The 15051-nt window shown below is 42.1% G+C and overlaps 1 protein-coding gene across 2 annotated transcripts in view; it reads right to left on the bottom strand.

The window, feature by feature from the left end:
- The window catches only part of dscamb (Down syndrome cell adhesion molecule b), a 117845-nt gene that overhangs the window by 19112 nt on the left and 83682 nt on the right, over nt 1-15051 (bottom strand). For both annotated transcript variants that reach the window (XM_076734956.1, XM_076734957.1), the window contains exons 11-17: nt 13079-13258; nt 2866-3062; nt 2348-2444; nt 1947-2075; nt 1620-1787; nt 818-888; nt 361-604 (exon numbers count right to left, since the gene is read on the bottom strand). In XM_076734956.1, the coding sequence (XP_076591071.1) occupies nt 361-604; nt 818-888; nt 1620-1787; nt 1947-2075; nt 2348-2444; nt 2866-3062; nt 13079-13258 (1086 nt within the window). The remainder of the gene's footprint in view (nt 1-360; nt 605-817; nt 889-1619; nt 1788-1946; nt 2076-2347; nt 2445-2865; nt 3063-13078; nt 13259-15051) is intronic.

Below are 15051 nucleotides of genomic sequence, written 5' to 3'. Positions count from 1 at the left end.
TTGTAAAATTAGTATAAATGTCTTCCTTTGTCAGACACTTCGGCTGAACAGTACTGAATATTGAGCATTTGTTTGCTTGCTGTAATTCAGCAAATGTCCAGTAGAGGGGAGCCTTTTCACATGAATATTATGGAGCTTTTTTTTGAGAGCCATTGCATCTAAAAGGCAAGTAGAAGAGGTATGAGGTCAAATTTGGTTCAACACAGTCAAAGTTATAAGTCAAACAACAAGTAATCGACAGCAAATATGATGTTATGCTAAGTAATAAACCAGTAAACTCTGAATGGACACAAGGACTTGGACACAAGGACATTGACAGTAACAACACATCAGATCCACTCAGACCCCCCCGCCCCTTACCATCCTCCAGGGTTTTGGTGACCACCTGCTGTGAGGATGGCCCGGTGCCTGCTCTGTTCGCAGCCTGCACCACCACGCTGTACTGAGTGAACTTCTTCAGGTTGTCCAGCGTGATGCTCTCTGTGGTGTCTCCTGTGGTGTCCACGCTGATGATGGTGAACTGGTGGCTCCCACCAGGACTGTACTCCCTGTAGCCCACCTGGTAGCCCCGGATCACGCCATTCTGCAGGTGCTTCTGGGGAGGCTGCAAGGCGAGTTTCGGGAGAGAAAACTGCTTGAAAACAATACGTCACACGATGTGGTAACTTTTACCCAAACTATTCAAACATTAAATACTAAATGCTACAGTAAACCACTCATTAAAATTAAAATGATGGATGAGATTATAGAAGAGTCCACATATTGGTGTCTTTTTCAGGGCACGGCTCATAGCGATCTACGTAAAGAAGGACTTTACCTTCCAGGAGACTTTGATGCTCTGTGGGGAGGTGGGCTCCAGAGTGACATCCTGTGGTGGGCCGTCAGGAGCTGCAAATAAAGCACACCATTCAACATTCCTGCATGCTGGTGTTAAAGTGAAAGACTATCAGCCATTGAGAGAGCGAGTCCCTTTATATTCAATTTAATTCCACTAGGTGGTGCTGTTGAGTTGAGAGTGTATTTTCCGTCATGCTCTCTCTCATCCGACTGCCTGTCAGTTTCCACCTCAACTTAATAATAATCTAACATAAACTTGTAACATCATCAACTTTAACCTTTAAAGTAATGTGAGAAAATGATATATGTTTTATTTAATTTGAGGTTTATGACTTTATTTTAGTAATAAATCCAGTAAAATGGGGCATTTTAATGTGCTGGTATGCCTGTGGGGGGGATCATTATGGGCAATAGAAGCTAAGTGAACACTGATAGAGCTGACTAAAAGCAACAGTGAACTGTTTCCCTAGATATAAAAGATGATGGCCTCCATTTAAAGCAACCTTAATATAATTATTTGATGATGATTCAACAGGTTTGAGAGCCAGGAGGAAACACTACAACAGTGCAGCATTCAGTCACAGAGTCAGTCTTCTATAGAGCAGAGTGAGAAAGTCTTTGTGTTAAGGTTTATTTTATGTTCTGAGAAAAATTATTCCAGTTTGACTGGTTGACTGGACAGATTTAAAATCCTTTGAAATCATAATGTGTTTTTTTTTATTTTTATTTTTTGAGCAGCTAATTTCATTATGCAAGCACAGTATCGTGAGAAGTTCAGTAACCTGCTTCATCGGTGGTGATGGTGAGCTCATTGCTGGGGTTACTGTTGCCAATGATGTTCTTGGCGACCATGCGGATGTTGTAAGTGGATGAAGGGTGGAGGTCAATAATGGTGGCCTGGTTGAGCTGCGGTGACACATCTTTGGTTACCTGGGCTGATAGCCATGACGCTAGAAGAAACAGAGGCAGATGAATGAACTGTGACCGAAGCATTGTAGCATTTCTCATTTCTTATATCGGGATTTCTTGTTTATTGTGTAGCATCATTTGTATTTTTACATATACATGATGGTTACATGATGTTTTTTTTTCCCTGAATTTGTGTCTACCTGATTTGTTCTTGCACTCAATATCATATCCTGTGATGGGGCTGTTGCCATCAAAGCCCATGGTCCAGCGGAGAGCTATGGTCCGATCTTTAACCTCCCGGATCTCCACTTCCGGTGGGTCGGGTGGTTCTGAGAAAAAGTGTGAGCACGACAGAGTGTTACAGTGGTAGTCCTCAAAGAACAGCATGGCAGGCCAACCAGACGGATGAATGTCTCTGTTTTTCCCAGTGAGAGATTATGGTTTGCACTGCAAAGAGCAGGAGTCACACTGTGCAGCAATTAGATTGATAAAAGACAGAAAACTTTACAATCCCTGGAAGGAATTTTGCCGTCTTTTACACAGAGACACTGAAAAACACCTACTGAGGGCTGAGCTGAATATGAGACGAGCGGGAGCTCACCTTGCACTGTGAGCTGTATGATGCCTCGGTCCTCACCGAAGGAGTTGATGGCATGACAGGAGAAGAAACCTGAGTCCTCACGAACTGTTGGCATAATCTACAGAGACGCACACCACATGCAGGGCATTAAGGTGGGTAGAGAGTGGGCCTGTCAGTCAGGAATCTAAAATTACAACCCAGCTTCTATATTCTTGTCCTTTACTGGAGAGGGGGCAAATCCCCTTCATCCTAACCTATGTGAGACACTTCACTACTAAATCACTTCAGGGCACATATTCTTCACGATTTTACATTACTGCATTACACATGTACTTGTTCATACTGTGTTTTAATAACCATTAAATTGAACTGAAAGGGAGCTCTTTAATATTTTATAGTCTACTTGAGGAATTTAAGACTATGTGAATATGTTTGAGCACGACTCTTTCCCCCTCCCTGCTTTCCATCTGTCTGAATGGATGAAAAATAACTGAAGGCTGTGTGCTAAATACATGTTTGCATTAAAACTGAGCACTCACCACCAGCGTAGAGATGACTTCATCGGCCACCTCTTTGACCGTCACTACGTATCGACTGGTCTCCGGGTTGATGATGCGTTCTTCCTTCTCCCAGCGCACCATGATGGGTTTCTCCCCGTGAGCGATGCAGCTCATCCTCTTCTCCTCGCCCTGCGTGGCCAGAGTGGTGTTGGGGTAGGAGGTGATCATGGCTGGGACTGGATGGAGGGGGCAGACGTTTAGGAGAAGAGAGGGAGAAGAGCAAAAAAAAGGAAAAAAAAAATAAGACAATGATATCAGTGAGATGTTAGCCAAGTTGTATTAAACATCACTAAGCATCACTTTGGAAATAATTGCTTTATTGTGCTATGTGTTAATCTTTTTATTACAAAAAAAATGATATCATATTATATTTTGAAAAACACAGCACACATAAATTCTCTGACTGTGTGTCTTGTCTTATACTGAGAAAACGCCTTTTCTCTTTTTCTCTGACAATTATGACAACCATTTAAACACTCCAGGGACCGTCATGAACTCATGTTTGAGTCTCCCTGTCTCCCGCAATACTTTGAGATTGAAAAGGAGCCCTTCAGGTAAGCCTGCACCCGCTTTGATAATGACAGCGAACGGTAACATGCTGCTTTCTGAGGATGAGGTGGAGGAACGGAGAAGAAAGTGGTGACTCCTGACTGAACTCCCATCGGTCTGAGCGTGGAGCCAGTCTGGCTCTACGCCGTAACCGCACACCAGGCTCATTAGCAACACATCTAGCCCGCGTGTGTGTGTGTCTGTGTGTGTGTGTGTCGTTCAGCAGAATGAGTATCTGTTGTAAAAGTCTCTCACCCAGACTACTCACAGTCTGTACTCACACTTTCTTTCATTCTGTCTTTGTCTCTCTACTCGCATGAAGCTGTCTCCTGATTGTAACACTCACTGAGACTTTCAGGTGCTATTCACGGCATAATGATCTCTAAAGTGTGAAGCTCCTGAAGTGGATTACACCATATTAATTTCTGCAGTTTGAGCAGCCTGAAAGAATATGTTAATCTCCATCAGCATGGACATTATGAACATTACCTTGATTCATTTTTTTGGCCGTTATAATGCAGGTAAAACTATTCAGATGATCTGATTGCTGCCAGGTGAGGGCTTATAAACCTGAGGAAATCTCGTTGAGGCAAAGCAGCACGACACTGTTCATCGATGTGCAACACTCAGGCTGGAAAAACACCAGGCTTTTTCATGCCAGAGGCCCTTCCTGATGCAACCCTCCCCATGCCGGGCTAAGGAAGGGCAATTTAGGAATGCAACATGGACGGGATGAGGTGGAGATTGAACCACCAACCCTATGATCAATAGACGACATGCTTAACATTTAGAAAATTCTAACCTGATTATAATTCACTGCAGGAGATTATTTGTTTGCAGACAACAATTTCTGGAGACACTATACTAAGGTCGCCACTAATGATTCTTTTAATCATCAATCCAAATACAGTGAAATCATCCATCGCAATGTCCCAGAGACTAAAGAGAACTCAGAGATATTCAGTTTACAATGATTGTACTTCACAAAATACTTAAAAGCTACACAAACTGACGTTTTGCCAAGTTGGGGGTAGTGAAACCAACAAACTCAACACAGATGTATCATCATCCATTAAAGCGGTTCTGGCAAAGATGGTTGCAAACAGTTGTTTATTTACACATACAGCAGTTACGAAGCAAAATTATCCCTCATTATTATATCATTCTTCCTGTTTCTGTCCACCTCCACTCTCCTGGTAGTTCTTGTTTCATCTCCTCCAGCTCCTGAGGGAAATGTTTGCCTCTTTAGCTGCTAAATTGGTTCACCAGCAAGTTGCTAAATTAGTCTGCTGTTCGTTACTGGGCAGGTAGCACACAGCGGGTTTGAAAACAGCTGTCTGGTGCTGCTTTAAATGCTAATGATGAGAACGGTGAGAGTGAATCAAAACACTAAAGGTGTGGGCCAGAAAACCAAAACAATGAGGGCAAAGATGCTTTAAAGCTATGCAAAGCTAAAGCGAACAGCAACGATTCTCTGTGGGTTTGTCAATATGAGTGACTCCTTTTACATGACACAGAGAGATTTGATCCATTGTTGACATAAAAATACTGATAGTAGCAGCTTTAAATAACTCATTGACTATTAAAATTGTTGATTTGTTGCTGAGCGATGAATTAATTCATCTTTATTTACATTTGACACACCAGTGTTTAGTACCATACATTTATTAGGTTTCCAGTATATGTAAATATGTGCTATGGTGAACACTGTGTCACTGGAAAGGACAGCAGTGGCAGCTACATGTGGCAGATACTTGTGCAGTAGAGGTTGGAGGCCTTCTCTTCCAAGCAGAGAAACGATATGTGTGTTTTAGTTGGTGTGCGAATGTCTGTACACTCCAGAATAATGTGTCTGTGTGCACTGGTATGAGTGTTATACTGTACGTGCATATGTATGAATGTGTGTGCATGAGAGCGGCTGTGTCTGGGGGAGCTAAATGGGCGAGCACAGAGAGAAGAAAAGACTTGTGCTCATGACACATCTCAGCCACACTACACGATGGAGGAGAGAGAGAGCATGTACCCCTGCAGCGCTAACTATGATCCCTCTCCCTCGCTCTCTCACTCCATCTCCCTCCTCAGGCTCCCACCAGGACAGCAATGATTTAATGATGAGAAAGACCACTTTGATTATTCATACGCAGCAGACAAGTCCGCTGGCCGTGCTGTTGTCTCACACAGACACACACGCATTTGAACATATACAGACATGCACGAATAAGGACAGAAGCACGCACACACCCATACACGTTCAGAAATACACAAAGACAAATACAGAGGTACTGGCCTTGCACGCTTGTACAGTATGCAAGTGTAGACACACTGTCAAGATAAAAAAATCATAGGGATGCACATGCACAAACAGATGCAAACCAAAACAGGAGCACTGACACACACAAACACTCTTTAGAAATACACACACGCCTCCCCACACATACAGCATTCCCCTGGGTCAAACAGTGTTTACAGATAACTTTGTAATCATTTGCTTTGGCTTCACACAAGTGCCAGTCTGGTGCAGTTTTACTCGTACTAGGAGTGCCAGGAGGGTTAGACAATCACAAGTCAATTAAAGTACTTGAATTTATAATGAATCATTTATTATACTGTACTTGTGTGAATGGCAACTTGCCTGACAGTATTTGAATTACCCTGATGTGTTAAACCTCACCCATTCTGCAGCCAATCAGGCTGAAAAATGCTGCAGATTGTCTCTTGCTCTTTTATTTCTTATTTCAGTGGTACATACTGTACATACAAGCCTGATTCCAAAAAAGTTGGGTTTTATGAAGTGTTCCTGAGCCCATGTAGTAATATCCTTTATACAATCATGTGTTCACAAAGTGATGAATTTCACTCCATTCTTGCTCGTGAAAGACTGAGCCTTTCGAGGATGCCCAATCATGATACTATCACTAGGCACTGGAGGAAAAGTCAGTAGGATTCATCGTATGGGCTTCATGTATATCCATACCAAGTTCATGACAGCACGCTTGTTGAACTGGAAGTGTTCTCTCTGAGAAGATCATTCAACGGAAACCAACATTTTAAATGACCTCAAACTTGTCTTTCAAAGTCTTTACACTGATACCAGTATATGTGTGATAAGGCGATAATGAGAATAATAACGGCCATGCTGTATCAATCGATCTATAATTTATATCTATAGAGTTAACAAACACATAGACGCATACACAAACACAAATCTCACATACAGTAGCCCCCCACACAAACAAATAAACACCGACTCCTTCAGCATGTTTCTGTGTCTTTTTTCTTACAGTACTTTACTTAGATAGAGCCGAATCCGAAGGGGGCACTAGATGTATATGTGTTTGTGTGCATGTGCGAGGCCTGTGTGTGCTCGTGTGTGTGTATGCACATGCCCCCTCAACCCCCGCCCACCTCCGACATGATGGAATGTGTCAGACTTGGGACTGCCAACGTTTAAACCTCATCTCTTATTCACTCGCAGCCCCTCCCTCTCCCTCGCTCCCCACACCATCATCCCCTTTCCCACTGCCCCCGCGCAGGAAATCGCTGATTTATTTTGCATAGCAACTATGAATTTTAAGTGAGTCCTATTAAAAGAGTCTTCTCAGCCCCTTCTCTAAATGTTATTGCTCCTTAACAGGGGCTATTTTCTCCATCTAAATCTGAGGCCTTGGCAGTGCAAGTTAACATCAACGACGCTCATGTTTGCACATCGAAAGAGCTCGAGAGAGCGCAAACAATGGTGTGTGTATGAGTGTGTGAGTCTGTGTGTATATGATTACAATATCTCTCACTTGTGATTGTTTGTGTGAATGTATGTGCGCAGTATGTTCCTGTGTATGAATATTCAGAGATGAATACATCTGTGTGCATTTGGAAATGTTTCAATCTGCCTGTGACATGGAATGTGTGTTTGTGTGCATGTGTGAATGAAACATGCTAAATTTCATGCATTCAAGATGGCTACCATGTGATGTAGACTGCAGTATCTAAAATGTTCTACAATCTCCACCGATCTTGGTCGTGCTTCAGTGGCTCGAGCCGAGGTGAGCCTCCTCACTCGCTTCCTTCTCATCTCATCTCAATGCATCTACCGTGCAGCACTCGCAGGGCCCCGGGCTAAACCTATTCTTTTTGATAGCCCATAATTGCTCGGTTGATGTATATTTTTTAATATCCAGCGATATTACAGGGGCCTGGTAATAAAACACAGGCGGGTAGAGGAGAGCGTGAGTGGGAAGAGGGGAGACAAGGGAGACAGAGAAAGCTGAGGGGGTAGAGAGGGAGGGAAAGGGGGAACAAAGACAAAAAGGTGCAGACAGGAGGTGAAGGAGGTATAGAAGGAAAAGATACGGGAACAAACGTAGAGAGAGGTGGATCCTTTCTCATCCTTTGACCACATTAGTCAGTTTTCCTCTCGTAATGTCTGACTTTGGTTGCTGAACAGTGTGGAGGACAATATGGGTTAAATGCTGTTTAGTAAAACAGGAAGCATTTGCGCCAATAGTAGCCTCATACAACATTACTTATATGGAAAACTGACACTTAACTTAATTTTCCTTGGTTGTGAAATTATCTAAGAAGAGCAATCAAACAATAAAAAACAAATTGTTGATTAATCAAGGAAGAGAAGATTAATTGGTAACTATTTGATAGTAGTAGTATTAATTTTCTTTGTTATCGACAGCACATAATTCAATTTACGATGTTATGTGAAAAGAACTGCGGCCAATTTACCACTCAAATTTGTATTGTTTATTTGTGAGACAATAAATCTTTGATTTCAGACAAAAGCAGCTTCTCACTTCTTGCTAGTAACCATTGATTATGCCGGGTCAATAACAACCATCGCTGGCAGGTTTTATCAGTTGTAGCTAGCTAATTAAAGTAACGTTGACTCCATCATTGGCTGAAAACAATGTCTCTGGCTGATTTTTAATGTTTCCAGTTGACTCATTTTAAAATGAGGAAACTATAAAGGGTGTCTTGAACATGCACTTAGTCGCACCATGTGGTTGGTCTACATGACATCACGCTAAAAGATTTAGGCTAAAGCTGCATGCAAGCCAGTTAGCCCAGCATGCTAATATTTGCGGCTTACATTAGAGCAAACAAACCTACTGTTTAATCCATTTCTCATTCCTCCTCCTCTTTTGTTTTGATGTTTGAAGATAAAAAAAAAAAAAAACCCTACAAACTCTTTCAGTGGCTCCAGCATGAGGAGAAATCCACAGCTTCAAATCCAGAAATCCAAAAAGCTAAAAAATCTGTAAATGGTAAATAAATGTATGCTTTGCTGTTGGCGATGGGAGATTAAGACACTTGAAGGACACACACAGCTGCAAGCAAAGAATAAGGATATAAAACGGAACAAATAATGTGTTATTTATCATTTTAATCTTTTTCTCTTTACTGGAAATGTAAGACACAAAGACAGCCAGAGAGTGCAAATAAAGCACACAAACATGTGGACTGCTCTTCCCTTGAGCCCCTTCATGGGGTTCTAATTGAAGTATTGACGGATTTAAATGAGGCTGAAATGCACTCAAGAGTTCCAGCGTCTAGCAACACGCACACACAATGTAAGCAGAATAGATACACAAATAAAAACAGACGTATGTGTGAGAAGTATGATAACAGTACGTATGATAGCAATCATACTGTGCGCTTAAGAATGAAAAGAAATGTGTAGTTATATACGAAAACACACAAACACTGAGAGGTGGAGAGTAAGGGCACAATAATGGTCTCTCTTTTTCAGACCACTCATGCGAGTAAGTACACATTTACAGAAAGCATCTTGAGTGTACAAGTACAGTTTGGGGTTTAAAGGGCATGAAATGCGATCTGTTGATGAGTGACAAGCATGTGGCTGAGCCAACATGTAATGACTGAGCAGCCAATGGCAGCTGAGGGAGGACAGCACAGACTATTATCATAGGCCCAAAGAACATACAGCCGTTTCCTGTAATGTGAATTATTCTAGCTGTGAAGATGTCGCATCAATGCTAACTGAATCATAAATTACTTAAGAGGTGTTCCAGTTTCACAGTGGAAGAGAAATATAATTCAGAAGTAAAAAATGGGAGTCGTACTCATATGTGTTTAATCCACATTCAGTTTTACTAATGAAGAAATATTCTGGTGATGTCATGAAGGAAATGTTAACTTGATGTTAGCTGCAACATTAATGAATCTTCTCATTTGTTTCAGTTGTGAATTAGATCTGGAGATATTTGCAAACCATCAGATACTTTTAGCATGAACGATTTTTGTGATTACTGTAGCAAAAATGTACTAGCTGCAGATTTACTAAAATAATTTCTATTACGTGTTATTTGTGGTATTTCTGACTGATTACACAAGTCGGCCTACAGGTTAATTTGCAACGAACAGCTAGCAGTCTGAGGAAAAAAATGCTAGTGCGCTATTCTTTAATTTAGTAGTAGCTCTAGCACTGTGTTCTGCTACATTAAGAAGCACCTGGCTGCCACGTTAGAGGATGGCTCACAGCCAAAGATCATGTTGCTGCTAGCTAGGAGGGGAAAGTGTGATGCCTGCTGGTCCAAGACCATGAGACTGGTATCCTGTCAACCAGTGTCGAAGACGTTGAGGGATTCAAAGAGCTAATGTTAGTTCTGTACCCCGACGTTATGCTATTGTGAGCTACTGTGACTAAATGCATTAAAAAAGAGGAGAAAGAGGGTGAGCTGAAAGCTAGCCATGGCAGACGAGCTCTGACTAGTCAGCTCACACAAACAAAAGCTACATCACAACGACCTGTCACTTCGTCAGTGCTGACTGGGAGTGTGTGCTCCTCGGCTAAAAATTGACCAGTTAGTTACCAGTTAATGGGTGTCAGGCTATCAAAAGCAAAATTACTGACATCGCTATGAGCAACAAAGGCTCAGTAAAACAAACACATAATTAATTCTGCATTCAGAACCAACTTTAATCAGATAACACTGGTCCTGAATAAGATGCAGAACTAGACAAAATTACAAGCTGCTGGCGATACTTGCCAGGATTGGTTGAACTGGCATCAATTAATGTAATTGCATGATTGCATATTTCCTGAAAGGAAAAGTAGGGGTAGAATAGGAGGCTCTGTGCAGGTGTGTCAGAAATGAGAATGTTATAAAAAACGGTTTGATAGGATTTTTTTCGGCAGTAAAAATACATGCTGTATGTGTTCAGTGTGCATCGAACCCGAAAAGGGAACAATTAACTGGCAAGGAATGTGTTAAGTTGCTGATTGAAGAGACATTTACTATCCAACTTCACTTTGTAGTCAGAAAAAAAATGTAATTTGAGTGAGAAATGACTCATAATTTATTTTCAATTAAGATAAAGATAATAAATATAAATTCATCGGAATGAAATGATGTCTTTGATATAAATAATAGAAGCTGTAAATAATGTTACCATCACTGTTCATGTTAATGAAACTACTAGTTACGAGAAGTAAGCTTACATTATTTAACACTAGAGCTGTCAAAATTCCCTTTGATAGACCAACATGAAACTGAAGCCTTGAGCAACAGCAGAGTGTGTTTGGTGGGTCAAACCTCTCTCACACACACTCTCTCTCTACCTCCTCTACTATGCTAGATGATACAACTAACTACAAAGACCTACGAAACTCAAGATGCGCACGAGTGAACATATATACATACATAAACAGCAGATCTTTCTACTATGTCCTTTACACTGCAGGTATTTTGTTGTTCATCTCCTCCAAACACAAACACACACAAGTGTCCAACGACAGAAGGGTTCTCCACAGGGTGGAGCAGTGTGATTTGTGTCAGGGCAACGGAGTAGAGAGAGGAAAATACACTTGAAAATTTCATCTGATCTTCTTTACATGTGTGTAAATTGTACATACACACAACAGCAGAAAGTAGGCCACAGCACCAGGCTTGATTGGGCTCATAAACTCCTGCATGACACATGTGCATTGCTACTACTCTCCCCTTCAATAACACACACACACACACACACACACACACACACGCAGGATGGGGACGACTGGTGTGGAGCCACCCAGCAAAACACTCTAATATCCTTTGTGCTCCTGTATATTTTCTCAGTGGACTCCCATCACAGCAACATGACCTCAAAAAGACCTCATTTACACCTGTGTATTAAAATGCAATCTGGATCTGCACACGTGCTCCAGATAAGGAAAAATGCACCTTACTGCAAGGTGTAAATGGGTTGTGATCGGAATGCGATCAGATCTGCCTGACCACATCTGTGGGTAGCCTGGCTTGCATTGTGTTTGTATCTTAGGTAGGTAAAGAAGAGTCTTCGTACAAAACATAAGAATGATGCAGATATTTGTTTTTATCAACATAAAACACAGGTTGTTGTTAAGATTCAAAGAGCGAGCAAATGAGAAGCTTGAGTGTTTGGAGTTAGATATGCTACTGAGAGTTGAGTCTATTGTGGCTGCCGCTGCAGTGTTTGCTCTCTGCTTGGAAGAAAATGGAAGAAAAAAGGTTAGTACAGCCATAGGTCAACTTGCTGCATAGCAACTGGGTGCTACAGTCAGCAAACTGACCTATGAAAACACAGACTGCATGTGCATCTCAGAGGCTGCTGCTGTAGAACTGACAGCTTCACACAGTGACAGCTCCCAACCTTGTTTACTGCGAGGCTTAATTATAGTGACACATGAATATCCATGACATGCCAGCTGATATTAATGATAACAAGTACTGATTTATCCAGAAGGAGAGTTCTACACAAATTATTTTGTTGGCGTCCCTTTCTACAGAAAGGTCAGAGGTCAGGGTCAGTTACAACTTCCATCCCATCAGACTCACTTAAAACCCAAAGTTTAATGTGTGTTCCTTGTGACTGCAGTCATGTTTTTCATGTTTGTGCTCTATATTTCACACTCTGGGCTGGTGAGCAAAGAGAAAGAAGGAGAGATAGAGAGAAGGAGACAGAGAGAGGGCTGCCCATCAGCGGGGCTCCTCGTGCTCCAGTTTGATAACGTAAGCAAGGGGAAATAAGCCCCACTCGCATCTAAGCACCATGAAAATGAGGGGCCACTCCTAGCACCATAGGGGAGCTACATGCTAATGCTCACTGGAGGCAGGAGACCTGCAGTCTGGGACATTAACATGCCGACCGCTGGAGAGAGCAGAGAACACACATGCACACACACACAAACAGAACCATGCTTACATATACTCAGCAGAGGAAAGAGAAATATATGCTGTCTGCATCCGTTGGGTAGAAAGATGCTCAGTGACTCCTGGTCTAATGAGGATGTTTTATGCAAATCTGTCTTTAAACACACGTCATGTGAAGACAGGATCATGACCCCTTTAACGTTTGCTTAGCTTCTAAAGTGTTTTTTATTCATCACAGGCAATTTTGGCCAACAAAATCTGTCTGAGTCTCAGTTTGTCATCATTTGCAAAGCTTGTCAATTTAATCTCCTTATGAGCATCCTCCCTTCCTTCCATGTTTCATGAAACTAATGTCAACTTAAGGTGGAGCGACCTCTGCAATCTGGCAGCTGGAAATCCGTTTTTAAACAGCTGCTTGTTGCTGCACCAACTCAGACATTAAAATACACAATGATTACTGCCCATCAGCTGTTATTGATCATGCATCAAATGCAGGCTCTTACTTTTGACGGTGAGGTACATGGACTTGCTGACATCAGCTCCCACGTCGTTGCTGACCTTGCACAGGTAAAAGCCGCTGTCGTCCTCCAGCACGTGTTTGATCAGCAGCGAACCATTGCTCAGCAGCTGGACACGAGAGCCGCTGTTCAGGGGGATGGGCTGAAACTGGGGGACGCCGGCGCCTAATACCAGGAGAGAAAGACAATAGAGAGGTGTATGCAGAGATATAATCAATGCAGTATATATAAATGTACACAAATGCAGATATATTGATCTGAAAAAGATGTTTGATGTGAATGCAGTGCTCAATAGTAAGCTGACCTCCTGTGTGTGTGTGTGTGCGTGCGTGTGCGTGAGTGTGTGTGTGTGTGTGTGTGTGCATTCATTTGACCATGCAGCAGTGTTTACAGATTTGATGACAAAGCCTGTCAGATTTTGGGAGGATTGTAAACATGTTTCTTAACACCAGGCCTAAATCCTTAAACCGCCAAACAGCTGCTGAGCACAGTGAAGCAGGCCGAGCTGCTGGTGTGATGCAATCACAACAGACATAAAGCTCATGTTTAACAAGACAGCAGATTGGTGCAGAGGAACAACAGGCAGAGCAGAAGGAGAGCAGAGAGGCTTTGCATTGCTGCTGGCCTTCAACACTGGGACAAGCCAGTGAGATTCAAGCATGCAAACTGTAGCTTTTTCTGACTATTTATGTCTGTGTGTCGACTCTCTGGGTTTTGTTCTTTGCACGTATGAACGCTGAGTTAATAGATTCAGTAGAAATAGCGAGAATGGGTAAATACAGTAAATGCCCTTAAAGCAAAATTACAATCTAATGGAATCTAAGTTGAAGACAGACTAATCCTAAAGGCATGGATTTGTCTGGTAATGCTTGCACGTCTTTTCTCAACAATCCAATACGACTGACATTTGATTCCCATCGCTGAAGCATCCCTGAAATAATTGGACTTGGCATCTTTGACATATTCTGGCCTGCTGCCTGTGCTGTAATTAATACCTATCTTTTTTAATAGAAAATGATATAATCACTCTTGTTCTATTGTCAAACAATACAGTATTTCATTCTGCAGTGGCAGCCTTAAATCTGTATGTCACTGACGCTGAATTATAAGGCTTTCGAGCAGTCCACTCTCATACTGATGAAAGCACTGTATTCCACCTTGCTCATGTAGTATTAAACACATGTGTGAACTGAGCCAGACATTGCATTAGCTCGTGTTAAAGTTAGCGTGTAGAGATTAGGCTATTTAGTGAGCTGTGGGTTTTTGCTTTTTAATTAAAATGCAGTCAAGTGGCCGTGGCTAGCAAAGGGTCAAGTGGTGACTTTGTTCCTGCTCCCCTGGCTCTGAGAGAGAGAGAGAGAGAGAGAGAGAGAGAGAGAGAGAGAGAGAGAGAGAGGAGGGAGGGAGATGTGTTCTTCCTTGAATTATGGATTTTGCATATCCAAATGGTGCTAGTCGTTATGCTAATAGCAGTTGACCTTTACTTACTGTTCCATATCTCCCAGAGACACTCATCTGGCTCTTAGGTACTTCTGTTGCAGTAAAAGCATGCCAGACAGCCATTCTCTGGACAAACTGCACTCTGGCTTACAACACATTTAGATGATAGCTTCCCAAGCCACCTACCCTGAATACATTTTTTTTTTTCTGAGGGAAGTGATTTTTATTGCCTGTTTGCTCTGACTGATATTCTGTACTACAACATATTACAGAGCAACAAGGAAGATGTGACGAGGCCCCAAAAAACAACAATACTGACCTGCAACCTGGTCGAATTCCCTCTGAATGGCTAAAGCTTGTTTTTAACACTATGACTGAGTAAAGACACACTGCTCAGCCTGATCTCTCCATACTGATCAGGACTGGTCAGACATTACTAATCAGGCATGAGGCCTGCTTGTTTCACATCCACACACACACACACACACACACACACACGCACACACACACAAAAGCAC

Source organism: Chaetodon auriga, chromosome 7 (assembly GCF_051107435.1).
Source record: "Chaetodon auriga isolate fChaAug3 chromosome 7, fChaAug3.hap1, whole genome shotgun sequence".
Lineage (NCBI taxonomy): Eukaryota > Metazoa > Chordata > Actinopteri > Chaetodontiformes > Chaetodontidae > Chaetodon > Chaetodon auriga.
Note: the sequence above shows the minus strand (reverse complement) of the source record. Positions and strands in the feature narration are given on the sequence as shown.